The 18,228-nt window shown below is 39.2% G+C and overlaps 1 protein-coding gene across 2 annotated transcripts in view; it reads left to right on the top strand.

The window, feature by feature from the left end:
* Positions 1 to 18,228, top strand: part of RTN4RL2 (reticulon 4 receptor like 2) — a 74,062-nt gene that overhangs the window by 7,296 nt on the left and 48,538 nt on the right. The window contains exons 1-2 of one of the 2 annotated variants that reach the window (XM_072424326.1): positions 10,201 to 10,327; positions 13,030 to 13,526. In XM_072424326.1, coding sequence (XP_072280427.1) covers positions 10,216 to 10,327; positions 13,030 to 13,526 — 609 coding nt within the window. In that variant the 5' untranslated portion in view covers positions 10,201 to 10,215. Of the gene's footprint in view, positions 1 to 10,200; positions 10,328 to 13,029; positions 13,527 to 18,228 lie in introns of those variants that run through there. The other variant, XM_072424327.1, reaches the window with a different exon arrangement.

The raw sequence follows: 18,228 nt of genomic DNA, 5'->3' as shown, positions 1-18,228 counted from the left end.
GAAACATAAGTGGTTGGGCATCGGTGCACCCAATCTCTTCCACTTCCTGGGGGATGGCCCACGGAAACCCTGCCAGCAGAGTTATCAAAAAGCATAAGAGACTGCTGCATGACTTGGGGCTCAGACTGCTGGGCTGATTTGAAGGGGGTGAGATGAAAGACAGATGCCCATGGGCTGCAGGTGCCAACTCTGTGCTTTCAGCAGGGGACTGGGTGGGAGAAAATGTGAAGGAACTGGAGGCACTGTCAGCCACCCAATCTACTACCGCCTCTACTTGTTCTGGCCTCACCATTCGTACACCAGTATTTGGGCCTACAAAATAAAGCTGAATGTTCTGTCGCCTACGTGCAACTGAGGAAGGTGTTTCATTTGGGCGTGTAGCTGGCACAGATCGACCACGTCCTCTCCCTTTAACAGCAGCACCACGACCAGGGCCACGTCCCTTATTTGATGCTCTCCTCATTCTTTAAGGTCACCCACCGAACTAACAGACAGATTACCTATATAAATTTCCCTGTCACGTATGCAGTGCAGGTGTACCTCTCACAAAAATTGGGTATATGTCACCCACCGAACTAACAGACGGATTAACTATATTTATTTCCCTGTCAGGTATACAATGCAGGTGAAACTAACAGACAGATTAACTATTATACTTTTGTGTCGGGGTACAAAGATGGTGGATTGCACCCACAAAAAATTGCTATAAGTCACCCACAGAATTAACATCCAGATTAATTATTATATTTCTGTGTCAGGGGTGCAAAGATGGTGCATTGCACCCACAAGAAATCGCTATAGGTCACCCACAGAATTAACAGCCAGATTAATTATTATATTTCTTTGTCAGGGGTGCAAAGCTGGTGTATAGCACCCACATAAAATTCACTATCGGTCACCAACAGAACAAATAGCCAGATAAGATTCCTAACACTGTCCCTCACTTCAGCTTCCTGTCCCTGCACTACTCAGAGCTGATGGGCGGTGCTACATGTGATCCAGCTTTTATAGAGGCTGGGTCACATGATGCACCGGCCAATCACAGCCATGCCATTACTAGGCATGGCTGTGATGGCTTCTAAGTGCCCACAGCTTTAAAGCTTGTTGATTGGCTGCCCTGAACACCAAACTCGAACCCAAATTTTTTCGGCAAAGTTCGGGTTCGGGTCTGGGTATCCAAAATCGTAAGTTCGGGTTTGCTCAACACTATCAAAGAGGAAAAATAAGTACTGAATCTGCTGCCAAGCAAAAAAATGGGAATGTTTTAGTATCACTCCCACGGCCCTGATTGGTCAACAAGTTTATTGCTTTTTTTTTTCTCTTTTTTCCTAACATGTGATGATGCCTTTCACTCTGAAGCACCGCTACTGGCTGCTTATGTTGGATGCAGGACAGGGGGGGAAGAGGGGTGTCAGCCCAGCTCCTGAGCAAGGAGACTTCACATGGGAGGATTTTTATTTAGGTAACCGAGCACCACAGATGGGTGCAACAACACAGATTAGGATAACATTGTGGATGGGTGACAACGTAGATTAGGGTGACAAAATGGATTAGGGTGACCACGCAAATTAGGATAACATCCTGGATGCGGGTAACGATTCAGATCAGGGTGACAACACGGATTTGGGTGACAATTTCAATTGGGGAGACAATGCACTCCACAGATGAGGTTGAAAATTCAGATTAGGATAACAGTGTGCATAAGAGTGACAATGTAGATGAGGGTGAAAACATAGAATATGATGACATTGCGGATTAGGGTACAACACAGATTAGGGTGACAACACAGTTTAGGGTGACAATGCAGATTATGGTAACATTGTGGACTAGGGTGACAGGAAGGAATAGGGTGACAATGCAGATTAGGGTGACAAAGGGCTCCACAATTGGAAGTGACAAGGCTAATTAGATCAGGATGATGGTGATGATACTGCACAGGGGTCTGATATGGCAGTTGGATGGTGGTCCCTGACATTAGCACCAAACAATCAGAGAAGACAACACACTGACTGATTGGTTAAAGAACCTGGGCGAGGATTTAGATCCTACTTTCTAGCATAGTTTAATAATAGGTCTCTATTGGTCAATTGAGAATGATGATTTCAGTCTACTCCATATTCTCAAATACTACTGTGTGTCCCAAAAAAGGCATTTCATGTTAGGAGATGATTATCTGGCCAGCAATGAGCCAATGAGCAGATTAATTCCTGGACACATTACTTTTAGCCCCATATTCTATATAATTTGCAAACAATACTAGTAAGGATCCCAACAGTTTAGGATCAATTTCCATGAAGAATTTTGTAATCCTTTAGACTTTAACTTACAAATTAACACCTGTGTGTTACTGTGTTGAATGCTACGTGTGCAATGTCACAAAGTCCACATATAATATATCCACATCCACTCCTTTTGCTTATTCCCTCATATTTAGGTACTTCCCTTCCACCAACACTGTCAATTTCTGTTTCCACAGTTCCCCATTCATTCAATACTGCACTGTAAATCACCTAGTCACACAGGCTCATGCCCCAATCAGCCACCAGCCAATAGGAATGCTCTTTTCTTTTCTTTTTTTAATCTGCTTAAGGCCTTATTATTTACAAAAGAAACCAGCTTTTAATCAATGTAAATGTTGGGCTGTAAATTTTAGGCTGTGAACCTGTTGGTAAAGAACACAGTGAGCAGAGACAGCTTGCTGTGTACATTTAACGTTAATGTTAATTTAATCAATAGGATTCTTTGGGTCTAAAAGAACCAAACTGAATGTCAGATGTCCAGATCAACCAGTTCAAAACTGAACGGCAACAATTATGATATTTTTTCTTTTCATTCCTTTATTAAAATCTTTAGTATTTTCTCAACTATTAGAAGGTAAACTTACAGGTCTGTAGTTGCCTAAGAATGACTTTGTTCTATATTGTAGAAAAAAGTATCTTACTGGTTGTAAAAAGTCCATTAAAGCAACAGAGCTCAGCTCCTTAAGAACATACCAGGATAAATTATATGACCCAAAAGCTTTATTCACTTGTTTTGTCTATTGTATGGACCATAGCAATTTGAGTTTTCTTGTTAATTTGAGTTAATTTGTTGGTTGTAGTAATTAGTAATAAAATCCTCATTAGGGATCCAAGCTTCAATGTTTTTGTTGTATACACAGAGCTAAAAAAAGGAATTTAGACCTTTCTTTTTTTGTCAAAAGCCACCAAATCTAAATTGTCTTGTTAAGTGCCTACATGCCCTGCTATTTTTACTGTTTATTTATTTACTGTTTATTTATTTATAATTATAAATTATAAACAATTATAAGGAATTTGGGGGGGGGGGTGTCCTACTCTTTTACAATCTGTTGTTTACTTACTGAATTTGTGAAAATGTGCTGAGCTCCTCCATTCCTTTTATTAGTTTAGTTGCACTCTCTCCAATTCAACAATGTCCTTTTTGTGAACTGGTGCCCAAAACTGGACTGCATATTCCAGATGTGGTCTGACCAATGCTTTGTACAGGGGCAGGATTATGTCTCCATCTCTGCAGTCTATTCCTCTTTTAATACAAGAAAGTACTTTGCTAGATTTAGATATTGCAGCTTGGCATTGCATGCTGTTATTAAGTCTGTGATTCACCAGAACCTCCAGATCCTTTTCCATTTCTGACTCCCCCAAATGTATTCTCCCTAAACAGTATAAATCATGTATGTTGTTAGCCCCCAAGTGCATAACTTTACATTTATCTATATTAAATGTCATTTGCCACTTGGCTAACCAATCAAACAGTACATCCAGGTCTGTTTGTAGATAATACACATCCTGTATGGACTTAATTTCATTACATTGTTTGGTGTCATCTGCAAACACAAAAATGGTACTTTTAATCCCAAAGTCAGTATCATTTATAAAGATGTTAAACAGTAAGGGTCCCAACACTGAACCCTGGGGTACACCACTAATTACCTTAGACCATTCAGAGTATGAATCATTAATTACAACTCTCTGGATGAGGTCTATAAGCTAGTTCTCTATCCATTTACTATTGACCCTAACTTGAATATTACCCGCCTGTGGGGTACGGTGTGAAATGCTTTAGCAAAGTGCAAGTCTTGCTATTCCACTGTCTACCTGTTTACCTACTTCTTCATAAAAAGAGAGTAAAATTGTTTGACAACTTCCGTCTTTCTTGAAGCCATGCTGACTATCACTTATAATAATATTTTCAAGCAGAAACTCCTCTATGTGGTTCTTTATTAAACTCTCTAGGACCTTTACAACTATGGACATTAAACTAACTGGTCTGTAGTTACCTGGTAATGACTTTGCTTCCTTTTTAAAGATATGAACTACATTGGCCTTATGCCAATCCATCAGTCCCATGCCAGTGACTAAAGAGTCTCTAAAAATTTTAAAAAATGAATTTGAATTCTTTGAGGACACATGGATGTAATCCATCAGGTCCTGGTGCTTTGTCAACCTTAATTTTGCCCAACTGTCTCTCAATCATATCAATTTTAAACCATTGTGTCTCATGTAAGGCTGTGACATTGCTATTATGAATTTGGACTTTTTCTGCCATTTTCCTTTGTATACACAAAGCTAAAAAAAAGTGTTTAGTAAATCCACCTTTTCTTTATCCCCAGTTACCAAACCAGAGACATCCTTTAAGGGGCCTACATGCTCAGATCTGATCTCTTTGATATTATTATATTTTAAAAAATTTTGGGGGTTTGACTTACTTTCCTTTGCAATCTGTCTTTCATTTTTTAAGGTTTGCACATTTTATCTGCTTATTAAATCTTTTGTTATATTCTTTATAGTTTTTAAACGATAAAGGTGATCCTTCATTTTTATTTTTTGGAATGCCTTTTCTTGTTCTTTATGGCTTTTTTAACATCAGCTGTGAGCCACATAGGTTTCAATTTTACCCTCTTAAACTTATTACTCATTAGAATATATTTTTCAGTGTGCTTGTGTAGAACAAATTTGAAACATTCCCATTTTTGTCCTGTGTTCTTTGAGAACAATTTTCTTTCCCAGTCCAAGTCACAGAGAGCTGCCCTTAATAATGGAAAATTTGCTCTCCTAAAATTAAATGTTTTTTATCTTTCCCGTTTTTGCTTCCTGTTTACAGCTTACATTAAATGAAATTATATTATGGTCAGTGCTACCCAGATTTTCTTTATGTGCACATTTGTTATAAGTTCTGCATTGTTAGAAAGAACTAGGTCCAGCGGAGTATTATTTGTTGGGGCTTCTATAAACTATACCAAAAAATTATCTTGTATTAAATTGATACATTTCTTCCCTTTTGTTGTTCCTGTAGTGCCATTACTCCAGTCAATGTCAGGGTAGTTGAAATCCCCCATGTTTAAACTTTTTGCTGCTTTTTCTATCTGTGTTAGTAGTTGATTCTCTGTTTCTTCCTTAGCACTGGGAACTTATAGCAGACTCCAATAATTAATTGTGTATTGTGCATCACCACATTCAACTACACCCATAATGCCTCAACCTCACCGCTTGTTCCATCAGCAATGTTTTCCTTCACATTCACTTTCAGATCACTTCTCACATACAGACGGACACCACCACCCTTTCGTTTGACTCCGTCTTTACGGAAGACTATATAACCAGGAATATTGACACCCAAGTCATGTAAAGAAGTGAAGTTAGATGTGAGTTAGATAGTTGGATAGTTGGATTAACTGCAGTACAGTAAAGCTTGATAACCAGCAAGGACATAAATATTAACCAATGTGTAGTGGATTCGCAATCCAATTTGCAGGAACTGCACTTTGTTCCTCGATTGATTTCCTTTTACCTCCCTTCCAATATCTAACAAGCATTTCTCTGTAATTGGAAACATAGCTTTCTCTGATTATGCTCCCGTTTCTCTTACCTTGTTCTTGCATGACCTACCTCATGCAATGGTGCTTAAACAAATCTCTCCTGCAAGATCCTACCTTCTCCCCCCAAGTTCAGGATGATCTTAAAACTTACTTTAACCTTAATACTTTCCCTTTCAAACACCTGTGTATAGTTTGGAATTTAGGTGACAGCTCTCAACATCAGGACCAAAAAGTCTATGACCAACATGTCTTAGCAATAATGTAATTGAATCTAAGGGGATTCTTTAAACCAGTCCCATGCGGGCCATGTCAGCTTACATTGTTCTGTGTGGTCATTATCCTCTGCCACTAGCATTTCCATATGACCCAATCTCTTATGGAAGGAACCCTTACTTGTTTCCAAGAGCGCGGGATCAAAGCCCTAGCAGCCGTGAGAAAATGACGTGGAGGAGGCCTTTCTTTATAAGTTTAGGAGAGCCCAGGATCATTCAAAGAAGTGTTAATTTAGAATTATTCGGGACGGAGGACCCAGTACACCTACAACAAGTGAATTACTGACTCCCAAAATTGAAAAAAGTGGGCATGTCCACCATATATGCAGTAGTGTTCCTCTTTGTGTATGGGAGCACCAGCATCTATCAGACTGTTGAACAGAAATACGATGAAAGTCCACCAGACAACAGTACCATCTAGATAGAACTTTATAGTTTGTTTCTTGGGCTTTACACGTCAGTTTATGTGTAAGTACAAAGGATTTCCCCCACTCCTCATCAGTTATCAACCCTCCCAAGTCTCTTTCCCATTATTGTGTGTATATAGGAGGGGCAAAGCTGGAGTCCCCAATTAGCAGGCCATATAATACCGAGATTACATGGGTAGGGCGTGTGGTAGAACTGAGCATCTTCTCAAATTCAGTCAAGCCTCTACATATTAAAGACATGTTAGTGAAAGAGGAAACAAAAGATGTCTATGTGAAAACCACAAAAGCATCCTACCAGTATTGGGTATATTTAGGGAGGCCAAAGGACGAACCTGGCCATTGAGCAGTATATCCTTAAGATATCGGTCGTCCTCGCCTCACCATGATAAAAAGTGAGATGTACTCATGACTGGTAGGAATGCCGGGTTATCAAATAAAGGTGTCATGGGACCAGGTTCTGTCGATAAAGAGCCTGATTTAATAGAAATATTCCAAACATGTAGAAGGTCAGAAGTGAGCTTAGGCAATGGGACATTCTGAGATAAAAGGGAACAATCCACCCAAGGTAGGGACTTGAGGTCAATTCTCACCCATTCTTTAGAGTCACTAATATGAAACCAATCCACCACTTGCACTAAGACCGATGCCCTATAATAAAACATAATATCAGGAACCCCCACCCCCCCTCTGACCTTCAGTTTGGCCAATGTACGAAATGGCAACCTGGGGTGCCTCGACCGCCACAAAAAATGGGGAACTAGACTGTGCAAATTACGTAAATAATTGGCTGATATAGAGATTGGGACTGTTTGAAACAGATACAATAACTTTGGAAGTATCCATTTTAGGAGTGTTGACCCGTGCAAACCAAGCCAATGGTAGAGAGGTATATTTCTGAAGTTCAGATTGGAGTTTACTATAAAGGGGGGAGTAATTGTAAGAGAACAAAATAGAGGCATAAGAGGTTATCATCGCACCTAAATATTTATTCGCTTCTTTACAAATTTTAAAAGAAGTGTTTGCTCCAAAAGATGATATTTGGTTAGTATCTAGTGTAATATTAAGGATCTAAGATTTTGAGTGATTAACCTTAAAATTACTAAAAACTCTGACAAGATAGCGGGGATTGTAATGTATGGGGATGAAATATAAAGAAGCAGGTCATCTGCGTATAATGACAATTTATAATGTGAGTCATCCAGCACTATCCCTCTAACATCTAGGTTGTGGCGTAAGGCAACAGCTAAATGCTCCATTAACAAAGCGTAGAGCAATGGGGATAGAGGCCACCCTTGTCTTGTTCCGTTGTGAATATAGAAATATTTGGACAGAGCACCATTAACCCTTACTCGAGCCCTTGGTAAGGAATAAAGTGCTGATTTTCTCGCAATCATAGTAGGACTAAGGCCTACTTGCCTTAGTGATGAGTACAGGAATTGCCAACTGAGTCAACCAAGAGTAGGCACACACAGGTATGGGTGGAATGAGTTACCGGTGAAAATTCGTATAGAGGGGATGTATCTGGCAGGTGAACGCAGGTGCAAGCCACGCGCCAATAACCTGCCACATTTATGCCCATACTGATAGACCTTTTTATGGAAGCGGTCTCTATAACGCTTGTGAACTAAGTCATATAATTCAAGTAGATGCGTCCTTGCTGCTGTCAGATCCAAGACTACATCAGGAGCCATCAACAGAACAAAAAAGACAAAAGAGGGTTTTTGAGGCAATTTCAATTATATTCAATAATCAGTATACAAACAACAACCATTATGGTTCCACTTAATTGGCAGAAAAATTGATATAAGACCTTCTCAATTTTGTCAATTTTTTATATAATAGCAAGACTAGACATTTATCACCTACTGTACAAGTATTTAGTCATCATCATAAATAAGTTTAGCAAAGATGGCTGTACGCCGACGCAAAAAAATTGATGGAACAGTCAACAGGTGCCAGCAGCTTTGTTACCTGACGTGTTTCACCTACATTTGGCTTCTTCAGGGGGAGCTGTTTGCTTTAGCATGTATAATCTGAGTGCATTAATAAATAGGAGAAATTATCAGTCTAACATAACAGTATTTTGTTAGTATATACAGTTAATATAAATTGTTAGGTAATATAAGGCATCTTATATGGTATAACGTACCAACTTTCTTTTGTGATTAAGATGCTTTATGTTACTGTGGGAATAAAAAGTGGGGAATAAAGTATAAAAAGTATAGTCCCTAGTGGTTGGGTGAAGTGTATGCCAAATGTCCACCAACCTAAGCTCATACACTTTGGATCGGAAAGAGTTCAATTTAGGTAGGAGATGGAGGTTTTCCCAGAGGATGTATCAAGCACAAAGTACAAAGTACAAGTACAAAGTTTAGATCGCCTCCCACTATGATAGTGCCTTCAGCCACTCCTTTTAAGATTTCCAAATGTTGAGTAATGGCCATTGTGGGCTGCTGATTGGGTGCATAAAAGGATGCTATAGTAAACTTCCTATCCCATATGGAAATTGTAAGGAATAAATATCTGCCCTGTGGGTCAGAATGGGTATCTATGATTTAAACTGATAGCAATTTATGGAATGTTATAGAGACTCCTTTCCTTTTGGAATCAGGGTTAGAACTGTGGAACCAAATAGGATAGTAGCGGTTACAGAGAGATGGGATCCAGGTTGTCTGGAAATGGGTCTCCAGAAAAAATATTATTTGTATTCTAGCTTTATGTTGGGCATATAATAGTTGGGAACGCTTATTGGGACTATTAAGGCCCTTGGTGTTAAGAGATCAAAATTTCAAAATTTGAGAATGTGTAGTGGGTGGCGACATGAAGATAAGGAAAGGGGTCACCAGACAGGCGAGACGGGTTAACTTCTCAGGAGTTGGGTGAAAACTAAGGTAGGATCAAAAAGTCCCAAACTACCGCCTGAAATAGACGGTGGGCCTATGTGGGGGAAAGTGTCGGTCTGTGGTAGGAGGAGGTGAACAATCTAATCAAATCCTGCCCGAAAGAATCCGTGAGGCCACATATATGCAAAAAATTTCAAACCAACATAATATAGCATATAAACAACATCAATATAAGACCATGAAAAAAGAAAAAAAAACACCAAGCATGGAACAACAAAGTAAAAATCAGAGTTCCAAAAGGAGCTTCCTGGACTTTAGGAAGGTATATACCTTCCTAAAGGAGGAGTGGAGGGAATAATGGGTAGGGTAAGAAATAGGAGATAATAGGGTAAGAGAGAAAAGGCAGTGAGATCCAATTCTAAACAAGGCAGAGAGACAACTGAATATGTTCTGGTCAAAGGATATTAATAAGAAAAAAGGGTATAGCAGAGCCAAGCAGAGAGTAAAACGGAAAATATATTTATGCATAGTAGAAATGTAGGTAGGGGGTGGACAAAATAAAATAAATCCCATACATCCAATTTTACTTTCATCTGTCTGGATCACTCTCTTTTGTACACAGAATTTGTCACATAAGAACTGTGAAAAGGCTATTTATTGGAGTACTACTTTATTACAGATATCATAAAAATGCCACACACCTCCATCCCTCTGCAAATTTCACATGCATTTCACTTACCTGATGACGTCTACATAGATCTTCGGCATGTGGCCACTGAGTGCCAAAACTCTCCAGGCTGGACAATATATTCACAGTATATTTCCCATTACTTCTTATGGGAGACCCAACAATTGTTAATCTTCAAATGTGTAGTAGAGGACCTACTGAAAAAGTGAAAACCAAGAAAGTTTTTAAAAAAAGACTTGGACCCCCTTGGCTCAACAATGGTAAGATGGAACACTTAGGAAGCTTGTTGAGGGAAGGAGACATGCATTTTAGGGATATTTGTATTAAAGTTACAGTTTTCCTTTTACATTTCTTTGGTGTCCTTGGTTTAAAACTAGTTGCAATTTTGTCTGGGTAGTGCTATTTTTACTGATGGAATTGATATTTTGGATCATTTTGCACCACAAATGGTAAACATTGATAATCATACAACGATGGCCAAAAATATTGGCAACCTTGGATTTATGTCAGAAAAGGCACCATTTCTCCCAGAATATTGTTGCAATTACAAATGGTTTGGTATTGTCACATTTATTTCCTATGCTGGCACTGGAAGAACACAAAAAAGCAAAGTAAAAAAAACAGAGACATTCCACACAAAACATCAAAAAATGCCTGGAAAAAATTTTTGGCACCCTCAATAAATGGTATCATACCCTTTGGAAGAAATAACTGATGTTAATCGCTTTTTGTAACACCAGGGAACGCATTTTTTGTTGAGTTACATCTTACACTTGTTTTGTACTAAGTTTTGGGTGGTGAATACAGAAATGACCACAGTTTTTTGCTATCACATCCAGTTTTTATGATACAGAGTACCCCCCATTTTTGACAAAACACTTACAAATTTTACATACAATGAAAAAATAATGAAAAAATAACTTGAATGTACTGTTTATTTAAATTTCTTTTGTTCATACAAAAGATTTATTGTTACTCCTATAGCTTTTCCTGGAGTGTTCAGTCTTAGGACAATCCTGCCAGAAGCTCCAACTAAAGTCAGCCATCATATGTACATCCAATCTACCCTGATACTGTCCTTCCATGACCTTCAAATCTTGGTGGAATCATTCACCTTGCTCATCACAGACTGCACCAAGGTTTTCTGAGAAGTTAGAAAAATGGCTATGCAGAAAATGCACCTTGATGCTCATATTGAAACCAAGCATTTTGTAGCTCTCCAAAAGTTTCTGGACAATTTTTGTGTAAATATTTGCTTGTGTGTTTCCAAGAAAGTCCTTCACAATGGCTTTAAATGATAACCAAGCATTCTTTTCTACTTCTGACATTGTCCTGATGAAATGTTCGTCTTTGATGAGCTGCCGAATCTGTGGACCATCAAATACACCGGCTTTTATTTTTTCAAATGACAGGCTAGGAAAAGCCAAATGTCAGTTGGCAAAGCTTTAAGGAACTGCTTCATTAGACCCAGTTTCATGTGTAGAGGCTGGAATATATTAAACTTTCCAACAACAACTGGCTCATGTAGAATGTTTGGATCACCTGGTTTTAGGGCAGATCTTGGAGGTCAATTCCTTTCCACCCAATGCCTCTCACAAGCTCTGCTGTCCCACTTGCACAGATAACAGGGATACTTGGTGTATCCGCATTGCTGACCAAGAAGGTCAACACAGATGACCAAATCCTTTACTAGCCATGTCTCTCAGGTTTAAAAGGTTGCTTCTCCCAACTGCTGCTTTTTGATCTCTCCACGGGTGGTAGTCAAGACTACCATTGTCTGAAGCAGCAATGCAACCCTAAAACATAAGTGAACCTCCTCCATGTTTGACTGTAGGGACTTCTTTTCTATGAAGGCTTCTTTTTGTTTTCTGTAAACAGTCTAAATATGTGAATTACTGAAAAACTGTTTTTTGCCTCATCTGTCCAGAGGACATTCTCCCAGAAGGATTGTGGTTTCCAATCTGGCTTGTTTATGTTTCTGTGTCAGCAATGGGGCCCTCCTTGGTCTCCTGCTACAGCATTCCTTTTCATTCAGATGGCAACGGATAGTGCAAAATGACATTGTTGTACCCTCTGCCTGCAGGTCAGGTTGGATTTGTTTGGAAGTTGATCAAGGTTCTTTATCCAACAATTCTTCGATATAACATATCTTCAATCTTTCTCTTTAATCCACATCCAGAGAGATAAGCTACAGTGCCATGGGCTATAAACTTATTTACAATGTTGCACACAGTGGACACAGAAACATTAAGATTTCTGGAGATGGACTTGTAGCCTTGGGATTGTCTATACTTTCTATCATTTTGGTTCTCAAATCCTCAGACAATTCTTGGCTCTTCTTTCTTTTCTCCATGCTCAGTGTGTTACACACAGACAACCAAACAAGTCAACATTTCTCCATTTTAAATGGTTTCAAGTGGGATTTGACAGCATCTGCTAATTGCTAGAGGTGAGTTAAATTACAAGTATGTAGTACAAATCTCATAAGGTGCCAATATTTTCTTCCAAGCCATTTGTGGCGTTTTGTGTGGAAAGTCCCAGATTTTTTGTGTTCTTCCAGTTCCAACAATAGAAAAACATGACTATACCAAAGCATTTGCAATTGTAACAATTTTCTGGGAAAGGTGGTGCATTTTATGACATAAATGCAAGGATGCCAACATTTTTGGCCATGATTGTACAGTAAAACTAAAATTTTGTTATGCCCATGGCTATTATCAGGTTCATCTCTCAGGAGAAACATTTTTAGGACCAAATATTTATTAACTACAAATGTATCCTGACATTCAGGTGTATTTTAAATAGACTTTGTTAAAATTGAAATGTTTTCTTTAATATACCAAGTTAAATTTATTATAAAAACTAATATTTTTATTCGCTTTTATTCTGCTTTTTTCCCCCTAATTTCATCTGTCTTTTCATTCAACTGTTTTTTCCCTTTGCCTATTTGTCTCCATCCTAGGCTTCCTCTTGTACCTCTTAAGTCTTCTTCCCCTCCTTCCCCCCTCACACTCTTATCCTTTTACTCTCTCTCCTTGCCCTTCCCTTTGCACTTGTTACCCCTCACCTCCAACAGCTAGCTGCCAGTCACACAACCTGTCACGTGTCCCATCACCTCTACCTAATCAGGCCCGGCGGGTCTTCCTGCAGAACAACCAGATCTCAGAATTAGGTCCCCGACTTTTTTCTCCTTTCACATCTGTTCTTTGGCTATTCTCAAATCGGATCTCAGTCTTGCGTCCTGGGACATTCCAGGGTCTGGAGCATCTGGAGGAGTTGGATCTTGGAAAGAACCCAAATTTGCCACCTTTACAGCCAGATACTTTCAGTGGTTTGAATTCTTTGCTCTCCCTGCACTTGTATCAATGTAACATCCACAGGCTGCCAGCTGACCTATTCCAAGGACTCCATTCTTTGCGCTACCTTTACCTTCAACACAACCGCCTGACAGGACTGCCGGTGAGTTAAAAACAATACCTTCCCTTTAACATTACTTTTTTATGAGAGACATATTTTTACCATATTATGTTGATGTTAAGAATTTTTTTTTAATATGTATCTTTGTATAATAAAATTTAAAATTATACATCCAAAATTAAGTTCTCTACTTAAAAAAGAAGGAATCAGGCATTCCCTCAAAAATTATCTCATGAGAATCTTCTAAGTACCTGTGTTTCAATGGTAGTAATTGATCCCCACCAAGGAATGTTTGAGGGACTGTCAGATACTATGATTAATAAATACAGCTCATCATTGTAAATCACATAATACAAATCATGTACGTAAAGTCCACAGGACTTTTTAGTTTTTTTTTTATTTAAAGTTTCTGTATATTATTTCAAAATAAAATGTTATGAGCGTTAAAAAGGGCAGCTTGACTCTGCCTCAGTCCTACCAACACCTCACAGATCATGCAAAACTAGCAGAGGCAGTAGCAGTGCTTCTTAGGCCCAGAACAAGAATCTCCACCAAGGAAGATGATCTAATAAAAGCCTGACACAAATAGCAACTATGAAATCACAAATCAGCTCCCGTTCTGACAAAGTCGACGACCTAGAAAACACGTCATGGCTCAACAATCTGCGTATCATAGGACTCCCTGAGTTAATCAAGCCTAACATGCTACCAACGATTTGGTCAAACACAATTCCTGAATGACTAGGCCTTGACCATTCTGAAAAAAATTTAGCCCCCTCACTAAAGATCAGAGAAGACCACGACCTATCATAGCTAAATTCTTGAAATATCCAGACGGTTCTGAACTTCTCACGGCATTCAGATCTCAACGTAATCTATCAATTGATGGCGCAGGGTTCCTCTTGTTTGCAGTTTACTCAGCGAAAGTGCCACACAAGAGAAATCTTTTCTAACAAGTCTGCTCCACTTTGTTAGATTCATGTTGGCATACCCTGTCACCCTTTATTTCTATTGCTACCAGGGGTCTAACCATCCATTCACTGCGGCAGAGGACCCTGAGGAATTTCTCAAATCCTCCCCATCTGATTTGGAACCCAACGAATCCGGGGAATTAACATTCTCCTCAGTTACTCAGATGCCCCCTATAGGTATTACTTTATTGGAGGAAGTGTCTTCTCCCCAACAATCAAAATTATACAGAGATGCAGTAATCAAGAGGTCCTTGGAAGTTAAGAAAGATAAATTACTAAGTAAAACTTAGTAAGCTCTTTGCCACAGAACTTTGACTGGTTTCCTCATTCAGTTGTTTTTAGCTCTACTCGCCTATGAGTGTGAGCCTACCACAGCAGAACACTAGTCAAATGTAGAATTTTCTTGTACCCATGGAAAAAAAAGGAAAGTTGCCTTTACACACTGTTCACACTGTACACACCGTTTCTTCATACCCCCCTATAAATTGTTACCCTTTTCTCCTAACTACCCTTCTGATGGATACATGGATCATCACGACTACGTACCGATCGTGACTCAGACAAGCATTATAGCGAAACAGAATCTTCTATTGGCCTGTTGTCTTTTCGGTGTTTGTTCAGCGAAAGATCGTCAGTGTTTGGACCTATGTACTTCTAAGTTTTCTGCAGAAGTGACAAATTAGCACATATCAAGGTTTCAGATTTTGACAGTATGTTTATTCCATGGATCAGGGAGTAAATATGCTATTATCAGCTATTCTCTATTTATATAACTTTTACCAGTACATTTATCTACCATTTCATTGCTATGCATAAATTGAAAATTATTTCATGAAATGTTAAGGGACTAAGGTCCCCTAACAAACGCATGTCCATCTTGAGGCATCTTCAAAAGCTCAAGGCAGATGTAGCTATGTTACAGGAAACACAATTGGACACCACAGATTTCTTTAGGCTACGTAAATTATGGGTATGGAGAGGTACTGGGGTCTCCTGCAGTTGGATGGAAGAGCCACGGTAACATTTTCTGACACAATGTCTATGCTTCCAACTCACCCTCAGCATTTTTCTTCTAGCAGCTGACGTGCTAGATTGCACAAGACTCCACCATCCATAAGGTGGTTGATGGAGATTATAATTCAGTAATGTTTGAGGGGGAGGATAGATCTGATTACTGGGGCAATCTCAAGTCCCCCTAACATCTAAATAATTTTGTAGAATCTATGAATCTACACAATGTTTTGGGGCAAAGGTATTCCCTAGAACATCAAATAACTTTTTTTTTCTCCAGTTCATTTTACACATGCCCACCTCAACTATTTATTTTGCCCTTGCTCTAAACTGGCTGAATAACTATGTACAGGAGATGAATATACACACCATTGCAATCTCTGACCATGCCCCAGTGGAGTTCTCCTTACTTAACTCTACCCTTCAGGGTAATGCCATTTTCTGGAGGGTTCCCCACTTTTTATATAGAGATTAAGCTTTCCAAGCAGAATTGCGTTTGGCTTGGAACTTGTATGTGGCCATCACTGAGATGCATCGTGATGACCCGCCCCTATTCTGGGAAGCTGGTAAAGCATATTAACGGAGACATGTAAAATTATACATTACCAACTGCAAATTATTTTCAGGCTCTTCAGGAACTGCACGGAGCGCAACAACTCCTTACAGAACAACCCTCTTTGAATAGAAAAGAAGCTTGGGTGGAAGCAAATAGAAAGTTTGATATGGGAATGGAACAGTTGAGGCGCAGGCATGTGGATGCAAGATACCATAAGTTTCAGAATAAGTCGGGTAAAATGTTAGCAAACTTGGTCAGTTTGGCTATGCTCACTCCAGGGAGTGATACAGTACCAGACCTTCAGCAAATCATTATTTTGTTGGCAAATTATTGGGAGGACTTATTTGCAATGCTCCTAATTTTGGTTCTGTACGTCCACCCCAACTAAGCCAGGATCATGTTGACGTTCTTAATGCCCCCATTTCAGAAATAGAAATTCAGGCCATCATTAAATGATTGGAAATAACCTGGGCCTGACAGCTTTACTGACGAATTCTACAAAATGATGGGTGATGACCTTTTACCAGATATGCACAAGCTATACTCTTCTATGTAGGAAAGTAGTTTCTATTTTTCCTCAGAAGCCCAATACTTTATCAAAGTAATTGCTAAGAATGGCAAAGATCCCAAATGCCCAATTTCTTTGATAAATTTAGATGCCAAAATCTTTTCCAAAATCCTGGCTAACAGATTGGCAGCCCTATTACCATGTTTGATCCTACCTTCCCAGGTGGGCTTTGTGCGCGGGTGATCCAAAATCACTAACACACACAAAGTTCTGGTGGCGCTGGAACACTTTCAAAAAGACATCCGCAAGATGACATTGTGGTTATTAGTATCAATGAAAGAATCTAAATAATTTCAGGGAAATTCTGGCCCTGACCTCCCAAAAACCATCAGACTGAAACAGGACTTCCTCATTTATGATAGCTCAGGATTCAATAACATATTTAGGCATCAAGATAGGTACATATCCTTATTCGATTTATAGATTAAATTACATACCTCTGATAGCTAAGATCAGGAGGGAAATGGAGCTATGGAAACATTTACCATTATCATTGTTTGAGAGAATGCATTTGTTGAAGATGATGTCTTTTTCCAAGCTTCTTTATCCCTTACAGACAATACCAATTTTACTAGGACGCCAAGGTGTAGCGACCCTTATTAAGTAATTTTTTTTTATTTTTTGGCAGGGCAACCGACCTCGAGTTTCACTACAAAATTTATTCTTACCCACTTCTGCAGGTGTAGTTACCTAATGAATATAAGAGCCTACAACTTGGCCTGCCTTACTAGGCATATCTTTGACTGGATCAAAGGTACTCTGTATGCATCAAACTACCCTCTAGAAAAGGCAATAGCCCATCTTACAGCTTTATTACATAGCAAATGTACCCCCCCATCTGGAACATAATATTTCATCCAGGGACTTGCCAGGAAACATGGGACTGATTTTTAGTCTCTTGAGATACCTACCTTTCAGAGGTAATCCGATGTTTCCCCAAGGATCCACTCAACAAGTATTTAACCAATGGTATATTAATGGATTAGAATTAGCTGGAGATTTAATAAATCAAGAATTAGGTTGCTTCCTAACTTTGCAAGAATTAAGTAACAAACTGCCCTGCCAAACATCCCTGATGCACCCAATATACTACTTACAGGCAACTGGGGTTTTAAATTCACTTGTTAGAGATTCGTCAGGGCACTATGACACAATCGTTATGATAATTTATTACATTTATTGGCTCTCACCATAACAAAACTACATAGATTAATGCAAGGATATTTAAAAAAAAACATAGACCACACGAATGTACACAAATGGGACAATGTCACGGTTCCTCCCGTGACTGAGGGTAGAAGATCTGAGAGACTGGCTGCACTTGAGGTTATCTGACAGCCTCTTTGCTTTCACTTGTTTTAGTGTTGTTGTTGGTAATGACCACACCTCTGGTTTCAGCCGCACTTGTTATCATTACTATTCCTCTATTTAGCCTGGCCTTACACTTCAGGTCATGCGGTTGATATTCTCTGCTTGGAGGTGGAAGAGCTGGTGTGTGGTCCTCTCCTGAGTTCCTGCTCATCAATTTTCTATTGAACATAAGTTTACTTCCCTTTGTATTTTGTTATTACCCTTTGCTCGTTGTTACTAGGCCTCAGGGAGACGCTGGTTCGTTCATCTGGGAAGGAATCAGTAGTC

The sequence above is a fragment of the Pyxicephalus adspersus genome, chromosome 10, assembly GCF_032062135.1.
Source record: "Pyxicephalus adspersus chromosome 10, UCB_Pads_2.0, whole genome shotgun sequence".
NCBI classification, from domain to species: domain Eukaryota; kingdom Metazoa; phylum Chordata; class Amphibia; order Anura; family Pyxicephalidae; genus Pyxicephalus; species Pyxicephalus adspersus.
Note: the sequence above shows the minus strand (reverse complement) of the source record. Positions and strands in the feature narration are given on the sequence as shown.